Genomic DNA, 18519 nt, shown 5'->3' with positions numbered 1-18519 from the left:
CGAGGTCGTGTTGGTGTGAATTTGTACGGCCCTGGCCCAAAGTACAGTGCTCAGAAGAAGGCTCCCAAGATTGTCAGGACGTGGTTGACTATTTAACACAGAACACCTCATCTTCCGCAGCCACCAGCACTACTACAAGCACCACATCTGCTGCATTTGACACTTCGCAGGAGTTATTTGGTGGTGAAATCACTGATTCACAGCCACTACTGCAACAAGATGAAGGTACTAAGCAAGTTACACCAGCTCATACGTGTGAGTTAGGCGACACTATGAACGTAACGTGTGAGGAGGAGGTAGTACCTGCTGTTGGTGCAGTTTTGGAGGTGTCTGAGGCAAGCGAAGCTGGGCAGGATGATTATGATGATTATGATGATACGGATCCCACATGGGTTCTTAAGAGACAAGAAGACCAAGGGGTCAGTTCAGAGGGGGAGTCAGAGAGGAGTAGGAGGAGACGAGTTCCTGAAAGAAGCAGGGGGAGCTTGTCATCAGAAACAGCTGGTGACAGTGTCCGGCGCCATGTATCGCCACCTATGGACAGCCAGCCAACATGCCCTTCAATGACAGCAGCTGAGGCCACCCCAGGGGGGCTCAGCGGTTTGGAAATTTTTTAGTGTGTCTGTCTGGCGTCTTTCATGCTGTCCAGCCTGTTGAGGGACCCCCGTATAAAAAAAACTCAAGGGGAATGAGCTGTACTGGGTAGCCACGCTACTAGACCCTCGTATAGGCACAAAGTGGCGGACATGTTACCAAGTCACCTGAAGGCAGAAAGGATGCAGCACATGCAGAACAAGCTGCCAAGTATGCTTTACAATGCGTATAAGGGTGATGTCACAGCACAACACAATAAAGGTACCACTGCCAGTAATCCTTCTCCCATGTCCACACAAGCAAGGACAGGACGCTCCAGCGATCTCCTGGTGATGTCGGACATGCGGACATTCTTTAGTCAAACGCCTCGCCTTAGCCCTTCCGGATCCACCCTCCCCCAACACCTGGACCGGCAGGTAGCCGACTACCTGGCCTTAAGTGTGGATGTTGACACTGTGAGCAGCGATTAACCCTTGGACTACTGGGTGCGCAGGCTTGACCTGTGGCCAGAGCTGTCCCAATTTGCCATCCAACTTCTGTCTTGCCCTGCCTCAAGCGTCCTGTCAGAAAGGACTTTCAGTGCAGCTGGAGGCATTGTCACTGACGAGAAATTGCCTAAGTCACAAAAGTGTTCAGTACCTCACCTTTATCAAAATGAATAAGGCATGGATCCCGGAGGGTTACTGCCCGCTCGAAGACTAAGTCAGTCCCCACACACAGCATCTCTGCCTGCAGGCCGCTTGCCTACTCCACCACCACCAACAGGGTCCAGGACTCCACGTGGATTCCTGAATTTTTAAGGCCGCTGCTAGCCGCGGCCGCTATACTAATTTTTCTGGTGCGTGTACATGCCTGCCTAATTTTTCTGGCTGCAGTGCAGCTGCAACAACAAAACAAAAGGCATGTACATGTGCCCATTCCCCTTTGTGATCATTACCTTGCCGCGGTGAAGGGGCTTGCGTATCATAAAGAAGCAATGACGGCCGGCTATATGAGTGTCTCGGGGGGTGGCACACCAAAGATAATAAGGTCGTTGCTTCATTGTGGACAGACCAAATTTGATCAGCTGGACAGTCACTGTTGTTCTATCATTGAGCTACCACAGCCCGGCGACCATATGGGCCACGGCCTGCACTCTCGCCATGGTGCGCACCAGTCTAGCACCACCGTCACTACGCAAACAGCTGTTTGCGGTGCGTTACACAGTGAGTTTGGTGTGTCAATGTGAAGCAGTACTCTAATTACACTCCCTGATTGATGTATACACATGCAAGATGTTTTAAAGCACTTTAGGCCTGCAATTTAGCATTCAATGTGATTTCTGCCCTTAAAACGCTGCTTTGCGTCAAATCCAGATTTTTTTCCCTGGGACTTTTGGCATCTATCCCACTCATCCATGCAAACACTCAGATGTTAGACCCCTTGAAACATCTTTTCCATCACTTTTGTGGCCAGCATAAGTGTTTCTAGTTTTCAAAGTTCGCCTCCCTATTGAAGTCTATTGTGGTTCGCGAAAGTACGCGCGAGCCGAACCTTCCGCGGAAGTTCGTGAACCTAAAATCAGAGGCTTGGGCCATCTCTAGCTCTGGATACCATAGAGCCTTCCTGGTTCTCTCTCTTTATCCTCGATCCACTGCAGCCGATTCCCCTCATTGCAATTATTTGACCAGCAGGTTGAATACATCTTTGGCCTTTTTTGGGCAGCCTTTTGTCCCCGAGTACTTCCGATGATGAGCAATCCATACTGCGCACGTGCTGGCTCACGCAGTAAGCCTTCTCCCAACTTCGGAAGCACTTGGGGGCGAGAGTGTTCCTGAAACCTTCTTAGAAGTCCCGAAAGTGTGGAATTTCAGCAGGGGATGGTGGTGGACCGCCTTTCACATGTGCACAGTGAGCAGTATGGATCGCTCTTCTTCGGAAGTACTCTGGGACACTTAATTCTAAGGGCTGCCCGAGGAGGGCGTGAAGATGTATGAGACCTGCAGGTCAAATCATTTCATTGGGGGGACAGTAGCAGACTGAGGGCACGGAGAGAGGACCAGGGATCCAGAGCCTCCTCTCTCCATAGTTGAGTATCTGTTTTTTTGGGGGGGTGTTTTCCTCGCTTTACATTTGCTTTAAGCAGAATCTTTAGGTGAACTCGGACGCACGAGGAGTAGAGCATAATGCATTGCATGAAATGTATTGCATTCTGTTCCACTCATCATGCGGTGAAACTTAACGTACTTAATTCTTAATTCATTTTAGTGCATACACCCGCATACACATTACTTGGTGGGGAATCAGTGGGTTGTAAATCTCACTTGTAAAGGCCCGTACCCTCTAAGCGATTTTTTTTATTTTTTTTTTTTATTTTTTTTTTTTTTTTTTTCCGTCGACCGGCGCTTTTTGTATTTTTTTTTTTTGAGAAGCAATCATTTCTGCGATCTCCCAAATGTGGGTACAGGCGGACAATTACCTCAAACGACATGGCTACGCATGGGAACAACGCCCACCCCAGTGGATCAGAACATCCCCGAGGACTCACGTACAAAGTACCGCGATCGCTTGAACTCTCTGCCAGCAGAAGATGGATCGGAGAACGCTTGTCATCGCGGGACGTCGCTTTGATACATCTTCCTGCATCATTAGGTGAGTATTCAGCTAACTCTTCTGCTGACCAATGGACTTAGTACAAATTCTTGAAAGGGTGTTTTGCAACTTTGAAATATAAACATTTTGTATTAGCTGCAGTCACCACTCTATATCCGCTCCCTGTATAGATATGCATCATATGGGCTGTTATGAAGCTTCAAACAATTCTTATTTCAGTTATTATTTGTGACAGAGGCCTGCTTTATGCTGGACTTATTTATTGTAAAAAAAAAAAGTGATTGAAGTAAGAATAAGGTTAGTATAAACATGCTCTTTGCTCATGGCAGGGTTTCAGGTCCTACTGCATGCAGCCAGACTTTGCAGAATATTTTCTGCTGGAACAGAGCCTCCTGGCACACTGTCAACAGACAGTGGCTGGGTGAATACTGAATAATACAGCAGTAAATAGTTGTGCTTCCGCAGTTTGGTGGAGCAGGTCACAATGTTCAGGGTTTGGAAGTCATAAAATCAGAGCACCACTGACAGCAGAGGAGAAATTTTGCTGTACTGTTCCAGGGGGCAATTACAGCGCAACATTCTGCAGAATCACATAGGAAGCCCATCACGTCTGTTTGCTATTCGCTAGTAAAAAGAAGGGGAGGAAATGTGTGAAGCAGTGGAGAGAGGCCATTATATGTGGCTTGAAGGACACCATTGGAAAAATGCAAATTCGAAGATTATGAGGGGCTATACAGTCACCAAGCATCATTTCTGGAACTAAAATATCCACACTATTTAATGGCATTGCATACTTTTAAAACTACCTTCGTTTGTACACAACATCAGTAGCATGTCATAAAACCGTTTCGAAAAAAAAAGGCAGATCAAAGGGTACCAATAACGTAATGCATATTTAGCAAATATCACTTGGTCTGTAGATGCTTCTATAGCAAGTGATACAGAGGGCCCCTAAATACAGTATACCAAGAGTCTGTAGAGGCAATTAAAAATAAATGTGCTTATGCCTCAAAATAAAAAATACAAGTAAGTCTCTGAGTATCTGTACACAGCTTTTTTTAAATTTGAATTATTTTTATCTTTAGAAAACTTGCCACCGATGTACCTTTTATATGAGATTGACTTAAAAATTGGAGTGGATACACCCCTCTCTATCTAAACAAATTTATCTTAAATGTAATTTACCTGTGGAGGGCACGGTCCTTTGTTGCTGAACAAGGTCTTGCCTTTCTAAAGGTGGCCATACACTTATAGATTTGCAGCAGATTCGACCATCAGATAGATTTCTGTCAGATGCCGGTCAAGTCGAATTTGACAGGAATCTATCTGATGTGTGCCACACTAGGAACAGATAAATCTATTGGAAATCTATTAAGCCTCATCTACACGGTACAATTTTCCGTCAGATCGGATCTATTAGACGGATCTATTAGATCATTTCCAACCGGCCCAATTGGATTGCGTTAGATTTTGCAGTAAATTTTAGGTATTTATCAATGCAAAATCTATGGCAAAATTGATCTGAAACAATTTGGACGTCTACACACAATGCAATTTCTTATTAGATCTATCTAATAGACCCGTCTATCCGATGGAAAATGGCATCGTGTAGATGAGGCTTTAGAAATCGATCTAAATGCTTTATTGCACCATTAGATCCAATGCAACTCTATGGGCCACCGATCTACTGCCAGCAGCAGATCGACCTAGATTTTCCATCCTGTCAGATAGATCAAATCGATTGAAATCGGCCGATCGATAGATTTGATAGAATCGATTTCTGATCGATTCCATAGAATCGATCGATGGCTGAAATCGACCAGTGTATGGCCCCCTTAACTTCTCTAAATACTACCTTGCAGCTCACCTGAGACATTTGGAATCACTGACAACATCGAGGGCCTACTTTTAGAAGGACTGTAGTAGAAAAATGATGGCCTGTGCTATAATCCTGAAGCTTGATCCAACAATGTGAGCTGTGGGTGTTTTTTCTGTTTTGTTTTTGTTTTTTTGTTTTGTTTTTTTTACATAAACATTAAGGAGTCAAGAAGAATAAACATTAAGAAGTCAAGTGAGACCTAACAATAATTTTAATATGTGAGAATTTTTGGGATGGATTAACTAAAAGATAAGGCATTGCCTGCATTGCATCCAACCAATCATCATCAAATAATGCAGTAATGTCTCTACACCAAATATTTTTGGTGCAAGCCAGCCTCTTCCATTGTTCTCGGGCAACCTTTCCGGTCAGGCACTGGGGAAATCAGGATGTCCACTGGAGAAGTTAAAACACACCCTCTCACATTGGTGGCTAGTCACACCCCTTGCCAAAGATTCTTATGAGCTTTGTACCCTTAGTTAAATACCCTCAACTGTGAAGAGTATAAGTCGGACCAACTGCTTGCATCTTGTGTGGAGGAGAGCAGCAGGAGTGAAAGAACTTTTCTTCCTAATACAGAAGGTTACTGCTAAAGTACCGCAGTGAGGCTACTATTAGTAACTTGTTGTGTGCAGCATTTTGCCCTTTTTAAAGGACACTGGTGCACTTCGGACTCACACAAGAGTATTAGAATAAGCCACAAAGGGCATTTAACAGCTACCTATAAATACACTCAATACAAAACTCTAGTGTTTGCAAAATTATCAAGGTTTCATCAAGCATGTAAGGTCGGCTGAACTAGAAGTGGTGTTATCTTGGTTATTTATAGGATCCTAATTAACAAACTTTTCCCATGCATATATTAATACATGGTACAAGGGAAACAAGGCAATATCAGTGAATACTACAGTAATCTGTCTAGTCTCAACATCAAGAGCTCAGCATGTGCACAGAACAACAAAGAAAACCGGTACGAGGTGAACACCGCTGCATCCCACAAAGTTCTCCGACAGTGCTCGACCTGGTTAGCAAGTCCAAGGTTTCCAGGTAAAGAAGAGAGGGTCCGCACAGATAGCTGACATGTTTCGGACTATCTGTCCTTAATCATAGCTATGATTAAGGACGGATAGTCCGAAACATGTCAGCTATCTGATGCTAGCCTATGGTCGTTTTGGATATGTTCATTAAATAAAGGAAACCTTCTACTGACATGTGCGGACCCTCTCTTCTTTACCAACAAAGAAAACCCATATAATTTATTTTACCCTTGATTCTATTATTATTATTTAATGTATTTATAAAGCGCCAACATATTACGCAGTGCTGGACAATAAATATATTCAATGATACAAGAATGACAGACGTGGCAAGGTTATACAACATAGAACACAGTTAGTTATATAAGGCAAACGGTACAAGATACATGATTGTGCGATTATGAGCTAGTTAGGTAGTCCCAGTAATACAAGTACAGGCTGTCATAGGAAAGGAGCACACGATCATGTAGACTACACTAGGGAAGGGAGGACCCTGCCAGAGGCTTACAATCTAAGGGTCCTATACCTCATGATACTGGCATCCCACTTATCTATCTACCACTTAGAGGAGCTGCCAGTCATACTATCTGCCTGATTTCCCCTCCTTTCACTATAGAAAGTGCATTGTCTCATTATGAGAAATATTGGCCAATCAGCGAGGAACAGAGGTGTGTGAGGGGAAAACAGGAGTGAAAGAGGCTTCAGCCAATCAGGCTGCATTAGTTAAGTCTGAGGGGAAGTAGAGCAGCAAAAAAGAACAACCCAGCATGCCCTGCAACCTGCTTTTTTGTGTAACAAATTTTGTGTGTACCAAATAAGAGTCAGGTAAACTGGGGAATGATCATTTATCAACAAGAAAAGTAATAGTGATTTTTAACTTTTGGATTGCCTGGTTAGCACCCATATTACTTGTTTACCAGATAAAAATAAAGAATTGAGTTTTGATTTTATGCCCAACAGTTACACTTTAAAGGGAACCAGAGAGGAACTCTCTTTGAAAACAGAAAAAGCTTTTATACATACCTGGGGCTTCTTCCAGCCCCATACGCACGGATCGCTCCCACGCTGCCGTCCTCCGCTTCCTGTATCGTCACTTCCGGCGGACACGGCCAATTGTCCGCCTGAGCAGGGGCTCCCTCCATACCCTTACGCGTGCGGCTGCTCAGAATGCAGCTGCACGCGTAAGTGTATGCCGGGACCCCCTGTGATGCGGACAATTGGCCGCCTCATGCCGCCGACTGGCCGAAACTACGGGACCCGGTACCGCCGGATACAGGAAGCGGAGGACGGCGGCGTGGGAGCGATCTGTGCGTATGGGACTGGAGGAAGCCCCAGGTATGTATAATAGCTTTTTTCTGGGGCCTCTGGTTCCCTTTAACTTATGCTGGGGATGGGAGAATTTGAAAACCTATACCTCCATATATTGAATACGGTTTCATATAAACTCCATTTGCTGAGAAGTAGATTTAATATACATGCTGGTGAGTTACATGCTGGTGAGTAAGCAGTTACTTACCGTGACACCCTTTGGTATTTATACTAGGGCTGCAACTAATGCAAACCTGAAGCCGAAAAAAGGTAGATGCTTACCACTGTAGAGGGAAGGGATGCTCCAAACATCTCCCGCATCCTCCACAATCCCCCGCTGCTAGCCAAGACCCTCTTCATGTTCTTGGTAGTGCTCCCCTCCATGTAAAAGCGTGATCACACTGCACAGGCGCCAGCAGTGTTTGCACAGTAGCACAGGCACAAGCTGTACTTTGCACCTGCATTAATGTTGAATGTTATAAAAAGGGTTCCAGTGCAAGAATGGACAGTTATATGAAGACTGGGAAAGCCTCTGGACTATGCAAAGGCTCCACCTAACCCGCCCCCCCCCCCCCCCCTTACTGACGCAAGTATCAAACCTTTTTTTTTTTTTTTCCACTACCGCTAACCATTAAAGACTCTAATAAGTCAATGTAGAAACTTCTGTTGCATAATAACATCAACAGAAGTGGCAGTAAAATGGAAGCAATTAGCTAGATAGAGGGAAGAATAAAATATAAGGTTCAGGGAAATCAAACCCTTGGAGTACCTAACAGCTACATGAAGCAACAGATTAGACGAATGAAACAATCTTTAGGATAATGTTACTTTTCCATATTTCGTCCTTACTTTTGTCATGCTTAGCAACAGGGCTGGCCTTAGAATTCACAATGCCCTGGGCGGAACTAGGCACTAGGTGCGGGGGGCTAGCAGATAAGTCAGTGAGCCTCCATATCTGATGCAGATGTGAATATATCTCTGAAAGAAGGGAAGGGGATTGGGGGGGGGGGGGGGGGGGGGAAGTATCTGGGACCAGAAATAAAGGTCCTGCTGAAGGCAACAATTTCATCACTCCAAAATACATGGTGGCAAACTATAGATGTAAAAAAGAACAGTGTTATGATCATGGTGTTGAATTTGTTTCACCAAATGGATACAAACGCTGCAAAATCTTACTGCTAGACTATTTCTCACTTTAGCCCCTAGATGGAGACATAGGAAGTGCCTTGTACCATCCACTGCTTCAGAAGCTCTCCAACTTCATTTTTTTAATAGCTGAAAAGTTTTTAACCCTTACAGAACTAGATAACATAGACACGAAATGGTCCCTTTCTTGGAAAACACCCAATGTATTATTATTTCTTTTTAATTCATAAAGCACCAACCTAGGCGAATGACAGCTCACTCCGCTGAAATTCCTGGCAGAGTTAAATACTATTCCCCCTAAGAGTTGTAGCAACTCGGAGGGACAAGTAATTCCAGTTTCGAGTGCTGGAACCCCGAATTACCCATGTGCGGGCCACTGACTATACCATTGCTGCTATACCTGCGCCAGACTCAGGCACTTCGCTATGCGCCGCAAAGAGGCGTCCCACCAACATCTTCTGTAGCTCACAACTGTGCAATACTGTTGGTGATGTGTAATTATGGAAATAGCCTGGCAATTCAGTATAAAATTAATATTACTCTAATTGTTTTTATTGATTTTATTTTTCACAAATGCAGGTGATGTATCCAGTCACAATAATAATAATAACCTAACAGAATGGAACCGGCACATGGAGGTAAGTGAATACTAATTCTTAGTGTAAGAGTACACCGACACAGAAGCCTTTATGCTGGGAGTACACGGTTCGTTTTTGCCGTGCGTTCTGCTCCATTCTCTTCCGCTCATTTTTCTTATCTTTTTCCATTAACTTCCATCAGAAATCGGGCAGCAAAAGAAACAAAAGGGAGATCGGACATGTCGGAAATTATGGCCATCTAATCAGCTAAAAAACGAACCATGTATTCCCAGCATTACACAGCATTCCTGGCAGGAAGCCAACTGTAAATGACATAAAGGAGTGCTTGTTTTTTTAGAATTGACCTACAGTATTTGTGTTCACGGAATATCCGCATTGGTGGTCAGTAGTAGTAGGCACACAAGGTTCTGGAGGCAGGAGCTGCCTGCAACATGGAGCACATTAGTTGTTATCAATTTCAGTTTATAAAGGTCTAACATTTTCCACAGTGCCTTAGGGCCCTTTTACACTTAATGCGTTGCTATACGTTGTGTTTTAATGTGTTTTTTTTTTCTCCATAGCAGTGCATTTTGAAAAAGCTTCAAGGACCACTATAACGAAAATCTTAAAGAAAATCTGTAATAAAAAAAACCTCCCCTGGGGGATACTCCCCTCAGGTGGGGGAAGCCTCCGAATCCTATTGAGGCTTCCCTGTCCTCCTCGGTTTCATGGCGGTGGCGAAAAACCTCCTGGAGTGGTGGCGATGTAAATATTTACCTCCTCGGCTCCAGCGCAGGTGCAGTATCCGCTCTCTGCACGGAGATAGGCGAAAATAGGCAATCTCCGTCAGGCCGCTCTACTTCACAGGCGCAAGTCTCCTGTGCCTGTGCAGTAGAGCGGACCCGACGGAGATCGATAGATTCCAGCGTGTCCCCGCTCGTCCCCACGGGCGCCCAGATCGATTCCCGCTCGTCCCCGCGGGCACTTCTTATCTTCTTTTCGTTTTATTCTATTGTTCTGCCCGCGGTATCGAGCGGGGAATCGATCCGGTGGAGTATCGGACACGTCGGATATTATCAATCGAGCCATCAGCGGCTCGATACATGGTACAGAAACGTACTGTGTATTCCCAGCATTAGAGACAAAGGATCAGCAGGAGCGTCGGGCAACTGGTATTATATTAAAAGGAAAAATCCACATCCTGCTCAGTTTAGGTTCCCTTTAAGTGATAGCAACAAAGGAGAAAGGTAATTTATATTTGATTTTATTCTGGAAGAAACACACTTCTTATTTGTATGTGTTTACATGTATTTTAAATTGTTCCTTTTTTTTCCCACAATAGTGGTCCTTTGAAAGTTTTTCAGCATATAGTGTGAAAAAGGCCATAGGAAAACCTGGACTATGTACTGCACATCAGTTGTCCTTTCAGCACCTGATATTATTGTGTAAAAGGACCCTTAGGGCTCATTCACACTAGTCAGTGAGTTGAAATGCATGAATGGGTTTGTGAGTTGCTGTGCATTTCCATGAGTTTTAACTCCCGGCGAATTGAAATGCACTGCGCAGCAAGCAACTCACTGTTCTAGTGTGAACGATAAAATTAAAGTCTATGGACTTTCATGTTCCCATGGAAAACGCACACTATGTGCAGTGCATCAAAACTTACTGCAGCTCACAGTGTGAATGAGCCCTTATAGGATACATAGTCCTATCACTGGCTTTCTGAAAAGGTCAGTTTAATCCTCTCCTCTATAGTCATAGGTTATGTTTCCACTAGCACCTGTGCTGATGTGATATTGTATCTGAATTCTATATCTGGGCCAGTGCATGGCTATGGGATTCGGATGCCATGTCTGAGACAATGCAACAGGCACTCTGTTCCCTCCCCCCAACTGCCTCCCCCTCCCCCCCAAATTAGCATGTGGGGAATCAGAGGGGATTTGCACATATGATAAGACTATGGAAGGGATCTTAGACTAATGCTGGATACACACCATGCGTTTCCGCGTTCGATGCGTCCGTCGATACGCGTTGATTCGATTATTTCCGACATATCCGATTCAAGCTTTGATTCCGATTCAAGATTTGCCATCCTTTACATGGCAATCGACCTAAAAATCATCGAAATTCGTTCGGAAATGCTCAGAAATAATCGAATCGATGCGTATCGACGGACGCATTCGGCGCTGAAACTCATGGTGTGTATCCAGCATTAGGGCCCTTTCACACTGTGGCGGTGCGGTCCCGACGCAGGTCCAAATTTATGTTAACGCTGCGGTGGTGCGTCAACTTGCAATGATCTGCGTCGGCCTGGAAGTCATGCTAGTCTATGGCGACGCATGGATTTTGAAAAAAATTACCGACGCGTCGTCGCAGTACAATACGGTTTCGCATACCCAAAGCAGGAAGTGACGGCAAGTCACGTGTCGCATGCGTCACTTACTGCTTGGCCGGTGGCCAGACAGGGAACACCGCACAACAGTGTGGTATTCCTTAAAGTCCTGGTTTTGGCGATGCCGTGCGTCTGCATCGCCAACGCTGGTTTATAGTGTGAAACCAGCTAAGGCCAGTTTTGAGCATGAGCCAATTAAAGAAAATTTGAAGTGAGAGAAATATGGATGATACCATCTCCATTCCCTTCCAAACAATGCCACGTGCCTATCTGTCCTGCTGAGCTTTTGGCTTTAGTTTTTGTTTTTGGGCGATAGACCTGCAACAAGCATGCAGCCAGAGGAGTTAGACCAGAGTCATAGCATTTGATCTACATACTCATTCTGGACCTGTGACTTAATAGAGGCAGAGCATCAGCACAGACTGGCATTGTTTATTCCAGAATGAGGATGACATCCTCCATATTACTCTTACTTTAGGTTCTCTTTAACTTACCGTAACTATGGACCCTCTCTACCCCACCCCATGCAACTTCTGATTTACAGTTATATTTCTGTTTACATTAATGTGTGCAATAAAATGGTTTTAAATGGCTTACTTAGATTTGTACTTTTTCCATACACATACATTGCACAAATGAGCTAAAGATAAGGTAATATGGCCGTCAGCAATAGCCGGTGCCCCAATTACGTGTCTCCCTTGAGTTGCTACAACTCAGAGGGGGTATAGTAATTGCTAGACACATGGTGAGCTGTCTTCAGCTTCACCCTGTGCCCAAATTGCCTGACCAGCTCCTTGCCCCTGGGCACCCCAGCTATTGTTACACCCTTGGACAGATAAAAGTATCTTCTGTGTGAAATCAAAAGGTAATCTTGGTAAAACTCCATTACAAAATTGTTTGTGCCTCAGTTATTGCATAGCTCCCAACTGTCCCTCTTTTGGGGGGGGACAGTCCCTCTTTGAGAACCAAATGCCTCTGTCCCTCTTTCTTCCTCATTAGTCTCTCTTTCAAGCGGAACTGAAATTCCCCTAAAAACAAAAAGTTTCACCTACCTGGGGCTTCTGCCAGCCCCCTGCACCAACGCCGTCCTGGACCGATCCTCTTTTCCCCCGCCGTGGCTCACATTTCTTCACACAGTAGAAGCCAATTTCTGAGTCGACCTCCAATGCGCCACGCATATCCTCTTACAAGTTCCTGTAGCCAGGAGCATTCTGCACAGTATGAAAAAATCTCTAGGAGGCTGCGCGTCCAGGGCCATACAGACACAGTGCACTTGAACTGCATGAAGTGAAAGTGAGCCGCAGCGGGGGACCGGAGCATTGGTGGGTGGCTCTGCGGGCACAGTGACATTCTTTTTATTGATTTTTTTTTGGGGGGGGGGGGGGGGGGGTAGGGATTTCAGTTTCTTTCAGGCCTGTTGTACAGATCTATGTAAATACAGTATGAGTATTTTTCCACCGGAAAGTGTGTTAAATTGACTCTAAAAATGTTATACCCATCCTTTAAATTGACATATTTCTTATTTTCAAATAGTAATTTGAAGGAAAATGAACAAAGATAGGAAGGACCAGTGTGGTTTGAATAATAAAACAATGAAATCTTTATTGTATGTGTGACTAAGGGCGTGTCTGGGGTGTGGTTAGAAGTGTGGCAAGGGCATGGCTTAAAGGTAACCTTAAGTCAGATTAAAAAATGAGTTTTACTCACCTGGGGCTTCCCTCAGCCCCCTGCAGCTGATCGGTGCCCACGTAGAGTCGCTCCGATCCTCCTGGCCCCACCGGCGGCCACTTCCGGTTTCGCCATCACCGGCCGCCAGGCTGGGAACGCGAATGATTATTCGCGTTCCCTGCTACAATAGCACCCCCTATACTGCTATTGCGGCCTTCCTTGCCGCAATAGCAGTATAGGAGGTGCTATTGTAACTGAGAACGCGAAGAATCACTCGCGTTCTCAGCCTGACAGCCAGTGACGGCGAAACCGGAAGTGGCCGCTGGCGGGTCCAGGAGGATCGGAGCAAGGCTGCGAGGGCACCGATCAGCTGCAGGGGGCTGAGGGAAGCCTCAGGTGAGTAAATCTCATTTTTTTAATCTGACTTAAGGTTATCTTTAAGTTTCTCTCTTTCTTATCTTAACCTCTTGATGACTGCAGTGCTAAACCCCCCCTAGTGACCAGGCCATTTTTAGTGAAATAGGCCACTGCAGCTTTAAGGCCAAGCTGCAGGGCCGCACAACACAGCACACAAGTGATTATCCCCCCCTTTTCTCCCCACCAACAGAGCTCTCTGTTGGTGGGGTCTGATCGCTCCCCCTGTGTTTATTTTTTTTTTTTTTTTACAAATCTTTTTGTTGTTGTTTTTTTAAATAAAAATTGCTATTCCTTTTTTTTCCCTTCCCCCCCCCCCCTAATTTTATCCCTCCCTTCCTCCCTCCCTCCAGCCGGCCAATCATGGCGATCGGCTCTCATAAGCTTCTGCCTATGAGAGCCGATCGCTCTCTTGTCCCCCAGGGGGACACGGCTGTCCCCAGTACAGCGCTGCTGCCGATCGCAGCGCTGTACATGTAAATCGATGGTGATCATGCCGTCTAAGGCCTCTTGCACACTGCAAGTGATTCCGATTCAGATTCTGCTTTTTAATCAGTTTTTACATCCGATTCAGATTCCGATTTGCGGTGTTCAGGGAGAAAACTGCAAATCGGAATCTGAATCGGATGTAAAAACTGATTAAAAAGCAGAATCTGAATCGTAATCACTTGCAGTGTGCAAGAGGCCTAACTGTCTCCCGAGTGGCGATCGCCGCTCGGAGACTGAAGGTGCGGTGGAGCTCCGCCCCCCAGACAGGAGATGCGCGTGCACCCTGCGCGCGATCTCCTACATTAGCTGGCCCCAGGACTTTACGCCGATCGGTGTTACGCGGTCCTGGGGCTGCCGCCGCGGCCACGCCCATCGGCGTGACGCGGTCGGCAAGATGTTAGAAAATTGTGGGGTATGGTTATTGACTGTATTATACACGTTTTATTTTTGTCTTTAGTAAAAGTAAAGTTTTTCTTTAGCAGTGGTAAAGCATCCTCTGTGTTTTTCAGGGTGTAAAGGCGGAGATATTGGAGGAGATGAACATTCAAATGAGAATCCTTCTTGATAAAGCCATAAAAGAAGCTGTACAGGCATACAGCAATGGGGAATCTGGGGATAAAGCTGCAAAATCCAGACCACAGCAAGGGTAGGGTGCCTCTGTCATATAAGGTGTGTTCTGTACATCCTTTAGTGTGGGCACAGATGGCAGGACAAAACTTTTTTTGTAAACAAAGAAGGCTTTGAGTTTACAGAATTTTGAAAAGTCTAAGGTACATACAAACATGTCACTAAAAGTCAGCATGGATCTAATGGATTCAAACTCAAATTGGCATCAAAATATTGCATCAAATTGGCATCAAAATATGTTGCACCGTGCAGGAACTCCAATAAAAATCAAGGCTTAGGAGCCAGAGTCAACCAATATTGTAAGGTTGTAAATGCACAGTGATGTTTGATCAGTCAATGGTCACCATCCACAGGTCCAGGGTGCTGTGCTTGCCTAGCCTCAGGATCCCAAATGGCAGACCTAGCAACTGCTGACTCAAATTGTAGGCATAAAACACACACATAGGCTAAGAGAAGACTGCAATTTATGGATCTTATAAAATATAAAAGGATAAGCAGATAAAATCAAGATTTATATATGGGGCGGCCCAATTGCAAAATATGATTATCAAACAGCAAGATAGTATTGATGGATATAATGTAATAGTCTCTTGAAACAAGAAGTTTGGTAAGCAGTACATAAGCGAAAAAGGCACCAGGGATCATAACAGAAAAAAACAATTTCCATATAATTCCAGACAAGGCATTACAGTGTTCCCGAGGCAGATTAGTGGACACAACTAGGACACAGAGACATGTTCCCATCTGAGTCCCCTCTGTGCCACTCTGTGCCCTCTGCTACCCGCAGCCATGTGCTCTCTCAGAGGAGAGCACAGAGCAGATCTGTAGAGTAATGACCTCAGGATTGCAGCAATTTTTTTTTTTGTTAACACTAAAACGAGACTATAGGATGACTGGAGCGGCTGGACACAGCGGTAATTGATGATACCTGATACGGGAGGCCCCCTGGATTAGGTATTACGGTATGTTTTTATTTAATTTTCCTTTCTTTAAGAGGGGAATGGCATACAAGTATAATGCACATAGGAGAATTGTTAAAAGGCATGAACATATAAAAAAAATTGACTTGAAGGACATCCGAGGTGAAAATTAACTAATGACATAAACAATTGTATGTATACTCCTACTTCTAAAAATGACTTTCTAAGGTATCCCACAGTTTTATTTTATATTTAAATCTACTTTTTAAGTTATGACATATTCATTGAAGTATGCCAGAGCTAAAATCTTTGAACTATTGACCTTTTTTAATCTCTTTCTTACTTACTTAGTGTTATTTGGCTGCAATTCCTTATCAGTGAGGGTTACTGTTCTGGTCTGACAGAAACTGTCAATTGCATACCTGATTTTTAACTCCTTTAGACAGAAAGAAAAAAAAAAGGAACGCAGCCTAGTTATTTGTGTGCCTGGCACTGTACATACATGTCTATCTCATCATGTCACATGTCACCTTGGGTGTCCTTTAAGACCATATGGAGATCTCCAAAGTTACTAATTAGATTAACTATAGGTGCAGGTTAATGCTCTGTCCACTTGTCCCACATCAAGTGTTAGTTTTCACATTAGACCTTATGTGCAAAATGAGCTTTTTATAGCGAACGTATAGCTACTAATAAACGTTTGGGAATCCTATTTTTGCTGCTGGGCCCCAAGATTTGTAGTTGCTGTCAGTAGATCCTTCATTGTGATCCTTGTGAACTAGTACAGATGGATTTAAGGTGGCCAAACATCTAGCGATTTGGTAGCCTGATCGACCAACCGATTCAATAACTTTATTGAATCAAGAGAGAATTGAGTGTGTTCCTGTTCCCATAACTTTATTGAATCAAGAGAGAATTGAGTGTGTTCCTGTTCCCATATGCACAATCAACAGTAATTGACCGATATCTGGGTGAATCATGTCGATTTGTTGATCAAGCAGGATGGAAGATATTAGTCGACCTTACAGGAATCGGCTACCGTTCACATGATTTCAGTAAACTTAGAATCAATTTTTAGATTCCGAATATGGAGGCAAAACTTAGTTCAGATGGATTCTGATTTTCTGTTATTTTCTAGGAGTATTTTATTAGTAATTTTTTTGCATCAGAAAATGCAAAAGAAAAAAAAAAGGAAAGATCGGAAACACAGAAATCAATAAAACGGAAAATCCTTGTCTAGTCTTGTGCTTGGTCTAACATTGAAATTTTGCAGAAAAATTCTACATTCTCTGATTGGTCCAATGCTTCAGAGTTCTGTGATTGGGTTAAAATCAGTGGTGCTCAGCAAGATTACGGATATCCGAACTACCCAGCTAATCCGAACTTTTTTCACTATCAGAACTTTGAGTAGCAATTCAGAAATTTTATAAAATCCGAATAGCAGGGCCGGGCCGAGGCATAGGCTGGAGAGGCTCCAGCCTCAGGGCGCAGTGTAGGAGGGGGCACACAATTCATTCAGCTGTCATTCCTAATTGTGTATGAAGCAGAAAGAAATAAGAAAAGGGGATACATAGCAGTGACTGCAAGCCAGATAACTAGATATTAAGGTGTTGGGGAGGTTGTGGGCCCTGTGGCACTCTTAGTCTAATAGCAATCAGTGTGTGACGGCTGAGGTGGGAGGGATGGAGGGGCGCACTTTGGTGTCTCAGCCTTGGGTGCTGGAGGACCTTGTCCCTGCTCTGCCGAATAGACTATCCGAGCAAACTCGGATTTCCCATCTGAAATCCGGAGAGAGAGAGAGATATTTTAAGCCATTTTCAGGTCACTTCAGGTTTCCTATCCGGATATACGAATCCGGCCGGATATTGGGTTCGGATATCCGAGTTTACTCAGATACCAAAAAGTTCGGATTCGGATAGCCAATTCTGATCCTGATATCTGGGTATCCGGATCTGAATCAATTCGGATTTTAAAAAGGGGTATCCGAGCACCCCTGGTTAAAATTACCGAGTTGCTGTGAATCGGATTTCCACAGAATTCTTCTTTCCATTTTCCAATTTCTGAATTCCGATCGTATATACAGATTTCCAATCGGAAATGCAGAAACTTCAATTCCGCAAAATCCAAATGAGCATCTCTAGTGTGGACCAATAGTTGATCGACTTTCAATCAACCACACTGTAGTAGATCCTCCAATAAAGTTGATCAGCAAAATCGCTAGATGTATGGCTACCTTTAGTCTCTTGATATGCGGCACGTCGGCGCAGGGCATTTTTGGCACAGGGTGAGCCGAATGCAGTAGCATTACTGCTATAACCGCACCAAGCTACAGCGCTACGTGGCGGGCGCAAAAAAAGCCATGCCTAGTGAAAGGTGACCTTCTCATGAGGAACATCTGTAGAATCCTTTCAGGTCCCATGCACAATGGCACTGCTGCATCTCTATACTGACAATACCATGGTGTAACCGGGGCATACAGTATGGGAGCACCTTTATTTCAGCTTTATTACTTGGTATTGTTACTTGTATAGTACTGAATGGTAGATGGTAGGTAGAATAGTTTGCTACGATACCTGTGATTGTTTAGGCTTTCTGGTGACTCAGACATTTAGTGGAACACTGTTAACCAGCACTTGTTCCCTTTTATGAGGTTATAAGTCATCTTTTGTTGTATGAGAACTTGCATTTTGTTGTTTGCATGATATGCAGTGCCTACCACTGTATCTCTTCCATTTAGGCCCCAGAGCCCAGTGTCTGAGAGGAAGAAAGAATTTCTGCATCGAGCGTCCATACTTGAGTGAGTTCACATTTAAACTCCTTATTTGTGTCGTCTTTGACAAAATGTGTAAAGGTAAAATATTGAAAAATAATTTGT

At 44.2% G+C, this 18519-nt stretch overlaps 1 protein-coding gene across 1 annotated transcript in view; it reads left to right on the top strand.

The window, feature by feature from the left end:
• The window catches only part of LOC137544032 (sterol O-acyltransferase 2-like), an 85561-nt gene that overhangs the window by 13253 nt on the left and 53789 nt on the right, over window positions 1–18519 (top strand). The window contains exons 3-5 of the mRNA XM_068265100.1: window positions 9136–9194; window positions 14607–14743; window positions 18382–18441. Coding sequence (XP_068121201.1) covers window positions 9136–9194; window positions 14607–14743; window positions 18382–18441 — 256 coding nt within the window. The remainder of the gene's footprint in view (window positions 1–9135; window positions 9195–14606; window positions 14744–18381; window positions 18442–18519) is intronic.

Source organism: Hyperolius riggenbachi, chromosome 2 (genome assembly GCF_040937935.1).
Source record: "Hyperolius riggenbachi isolate aHypRig1 chromosome 2, aHypRig1.pri, whole genome shotgun sequence".
NCBI classification, from domain to species: domain Eukaryota; kingdom Metazoa; phylum Chordata; class Amphibia; order Anura; family Hyperoliidae; genus Hyperolius; species Hyperolius riggenbachi.
Note: the sequence above shows the minus strand (reverse complement) of the source record. Positions and strands in the feature narration are given on the sequence as shown.